Source organism: Nicotiana tabacum, chromosome 16 (assembly GCF_000715075.1).
Source record: "Nicotiana tabacum cultivar K326 chromosome 16, ASM71507v2, whole genome shotgun sequence".
Taxonomy (NCBI): domain Eukaryota; kingdom Viridiplantae; phylum Streptophyta; class Magnoliopsida; order Solanales; family Solanaceae; genus Nicotiana; species Nicotiana tabacum.
Window position 1 is genome coordinate 130,639,484 of NC_134095.1, and position 4,375 is coordinate 130,643,858.

Below are 4,375 nucleotides of genomic sequence, written 5' to 3' on the forward strand. Positions count from 1 at the left end.
TAAGCCAAAAATAAGCCAAAAGTCATAAGTTGGTCTCTCCAACTTATCAAATTTTGAGCTTATAAGCATTTTAGGTTTGCCCAAAATATTTACTATTCTATCCCTAAAATACTTTTTTTAAAACAAAACTCTTCGTATACCCAGTTCTTCAGCTGCTTATTATTAATTTCAGCACTTTTATCCAAACACGTAACTGTTTATTTTTTAATTCAGCTTCAACACTTAAAAGTGCTTTTCAATACCTAATGTTTATCGGCTACTCTATGTCAGCTAAGCCAAACGGGCTCTAAGAATGGTTTACTCAATAAAAAAAGACATAGACTTTATTAATGGTAAGAGGCCCAACTCACAAAAGTTTTAAATAGTTCTATTGCAGATAGGAGTATTTTTTTTTTTATGGACGTGCAAACATATTTCACCTACGATAGACTCTTAATTATAATAAGAAAACCTCAATTATTTAAGCATATTTAAATTTGGACAGAATACCGAAATACAATTATGTGCTGTTCTCCTAGATTTTTAACCCGTTCATTTCATGCTCTAAATCAATAAGCATATTCATATACCTTTTATATAAGGTTGAATTAGGTTAATAGATGTCTTGTACGGAATTTGTTCCTCATCCCTCTACTTCATAAAGTTGAAAACCTATATAGAAAGGGTTAATACCTATAAATGTTGAAAATAACTTTTTATATATATATATATATATATATATATTTGAAAACTACATAAAAAGAATTGTTAGTCAAAAATACATAACTCAAAATAATTATGAATTATTTAAGAAGTACATGGTAAAAAAAAAACCCTTTTGACTCCCCAAATAAATTAAAGCAGAGGGAGTACTATCTTTAAACCCCTCAAGTGGGTGCTATTTCTAGTAAATTGCAAGTAGACTAGTAATCATATGAAGTATGGCAGGAATTTATACATACTGAAATATCAATTGGGAGAACAAAGTTTGACTAGAAATACCCGTTCAGAGCCGCCTCCTTTTTTTCAATTTCCAACCAATCAAACACGCTTAAATAAATAGGCAGATAGATAGAGAAAAAGAGAAAGAGAAAGAGAAAGAGAAAAACAAAGAAAGAAGGGAAGGGAAAATCATGTTGACGAACTTGATTAACAATGATGGAGTGAAAGGTGACATAGAAGGAGGAAACCTGCTCTATCCAGGCATTGGAAATGGCGAAAATGAGCTGCGTTGGGGTTTTATTCGCAAAGTTTACTATATCCTCGCCGCTCAGATCCTCCTAACCACCGTTGTCTCCGCCGTCACCGCCCTTTACACTCCCATTAACCAACTCCTCAGTGGCAATATCGTCCTCCTCATTCTCCTCATTTTCCTGCCTCTCATTTGTAAGTTTCATCTTTAATTTTGTGTCATCTATCAATTGGTCGGCGATCAGTTTTCTGAAATCGTTGACATTGGATATAAAAGTCAATGAAAATGGATGTGTTAATTATATGCCAATTACTTGCAAATAAGAGGGGTACAATAGTCAATTCATTTGGGGAGTTAGTTACACAGTTAATAGTAGCTGTTAATTGATTGATTTTTAGTCGCAGAAATTTTACTAAGTGAGTCTAGTTTATTTATTGACAAGTGGACTTATGTTCCTATTATTTACTTATTTTAAAACATGTTTAAGTTCACTTTTTTTCCTAATTAGAGGCTTAAAAGGTGGACAATAAAAGGAAAATAAAATAGGAAAATCATGATCATATAAAACCGGTAAATATCTTGATCATTAACAGTATGATCTACAATAATATAATCTAAATTAGAAGTGCAATATTTTACACACAAATAATAAATAAATTAGATTACGTTTTCCATTAAAAAATATGGACAAATAAATTTCTTAAAGTTCACGTTCGTCAAAATTCATATTGTCATCAGTGATTCTCCATATTTTTTAGTACAAGGAATATATTTTCCTCTTCAGCGTCGAATGAATCCTAAAAAATCAAGATTTTAACAAAATTTTTTATGGAAGAGTAGACCTAGTAATTGATTTTGGAAGATCTTTTCCAGTTTTATTTTCCTTTTACTGCACTAATTAAGCCTCTAATTAGAAAAAATAGTAGGCTTAAATATTGCTTGTTTAGCTTATTTTGTAAAATAAGTAAGTAGGAACATTAGTCCACTTGTCAAGAAATAAACTAGACTCACATAAGTAATGCTAATTATGTGACTCACATAGTAAAACTTCTCGTTAGCAACTCATCGTGTGCATAAATGGAGTACTCTGGTTACCTATGAGAAAGAAGGTAAACTTGGAGTTATGGTAAAATTATGGCCAGTGGCGTAGCTACACAGTGCCAAGAGTAGTCCAGCGAAGCGAACTCCCTTGCTGGAAAATTATATTATACATATAGGTCAAATATCACCTTATGTAATTATATATTATACTTTGAACATCTTATATACAATTGAGATAGACAGCCTAGTGGCCAACCGTGTTGAAAATGAGGTGAAGTTCATGGGTTTGAATTGAATCCCGACTTCAAAACATTCTCGATTCTCTCTTTCCTTTGGTTCTGTGCTTACTTTATATTGTAGTAGAATTTCCTTTATCTTTTTTATGTTAGTTTTAATTTATAAAATTATAGTTCCATTACAAGTGTTTATGACTATAACTATGTTAGTGTTAATAATGTGTGTGGCTCGGTTTGGTATCTTTGCAGTTTAAGCATGTACTTTGACGTACTAACAATTCGTTCTTGCATATGCAGTGTTGTGGCCCTTGTATATCTTTCAACAAAAACATCCATTGAATTTCGTTTTCCTTGGCCTCTTCACTGTTTCCTTGAGTTTTGGTGTTGGTGTAACCTGTGCTAATACAGATGGTGAGTAGTTTAGCTTTCTATGTAATTGATTTTTTAATTTGTTTGGACTTCTTTTCTACTTCAACCTCTTGGATATATAATTTGCTAATGTTTGGAAATTACAGGAAGAATTGTGCTTGAAGCCTTGATCTTGACATCAGCTGTAGTTTTATCTCTTACTGGTTACACATTTTGGGCTTCCAGAAAAGGCCAGGATTTCAGCTTTTTGGGTCCATTTCTCTTTGCTAGCCTCTCTGTACTTGTCTTGGTTGGATTTTTACAGGTTGGTATCTTTATTTTTCCTTACGGAAGAGAAACAAAGCAACAAAAGAAAACTAACCAAAAATCAAGTGAAGGAATGAAACCCCAATAACATCTCTGATCCCCTACACGCAAAGAAATGGTTGAACGCACAAGCGCATGCCATTCAAACACGACTCTTAACTAAAGGTCAAATCATCAGCTACCTAATTAGTCTCCCTATAGATATAAACAATAGAGACCACCGAGTTCCTATCCATGAGATGACCAATGCGGTTGACAATCCACAACCCTTCTAGACCGCAACACATGAACCATACTAGAATTATTAATTAATTTTACGTCTCTATTTCATTTGTAGCTCTGACCTTTGATACTTTGCCCATTTGCAGATATTCTTCCCTCTTGGATCTATAGCTAGTGCTATTTACAGTGGAATCAGTGCTATAGTTTTCTGCGCGTATATTGTGTATGACACAGACAACTTGATTAAGAGGTTCACGTATGATGAGTACATCTGGGCATCTGTCAATCTTTACTTGGACATTCTGAACCTCTTTTTAGACATTTTGCAGTTGCTAAGGCGGTGAAACAACTAGGTGTGCAATTAAGGTGCATATTTGAAACAATTTTATGAACGTCACTTTGATTTTAAATGGATATGGATGAAAGTTGGCTATGTAGATAGATATTGTACATCTCTCTACTTACATACTCTGTATCGGTACTCACAAATTCATGCTTTGATCTTTTCAAGTATAGTAAGGTGGAATTTCCAGTATAAAGTTTCATTGATGTAACTTTAATTGACTGAGAAAATGCATTGCTTTAATTTCTTGTCAGCCGCAAGGGAGTTTGAATAAGCAGTAGTTTTTAAAACTCAAATACAGTTTATATGACTTTGCTTCCTGAGCAACTAAAAATTTAGGAGACTAATTAGTGTTCTTGGATCTAGGACTTCATAATATATATGTAGAGATGAATTCAGGATTGAAATTTTTTGTGTTCAGCTTTGCACTGAACTAATTATACCATTAAAATTATGAGTTCAAATCTAATATTTGTTGAGATCTTAATAAATTTTTACATACACATCTAAACTTCGTGTCGAAAATTATGAGTTCAGTTGAACCTGTAGTCGAAAGGCTACATCCAAACTAATTTGGATTGAGGTTGAGCATAGTATTACATATGTTTCATAGCTAGATGGGTGAAATCGTGAACTAGCATTAGGATAAGATTTTAAAAGATCTGATTAGCAGATACCGTTAAATTT

At 32.9% G+C, this 4,375-nt stretch overlaps 1 protein-coding gene across 1 annotated transcript; it reads left to right on the forward strand.

Moving 5' to 3' along the window:
• The first annotated feature begins 975 nt into the window (after positions 1 to 975).
• Positions 976 to 3,941, forward strand: LOC107803860 (BI1-like protein). The gene is made up of 4 exons (XM_016627655.2): positions 976 to 1,365; positions 2,746 to 2,859; positions 2,964 to 3,121; positions 3,492 to 3,941. The coding sequence occupies exons 1-4, from the start codon at positions 1,113 to 1,115 to the stop codon at positions 3,687 to 3,689; spliced, it is 723 nt and encodes a 240-aa protein (XP_016483141.1). The 5' UTR covers positions 976 to 1,112; the 3' UTR covers positions 3,690 to 3,941.
• The last annotated feature ends 434 nt before the right edge of the window (positions 3,942 to 4,375 follow it).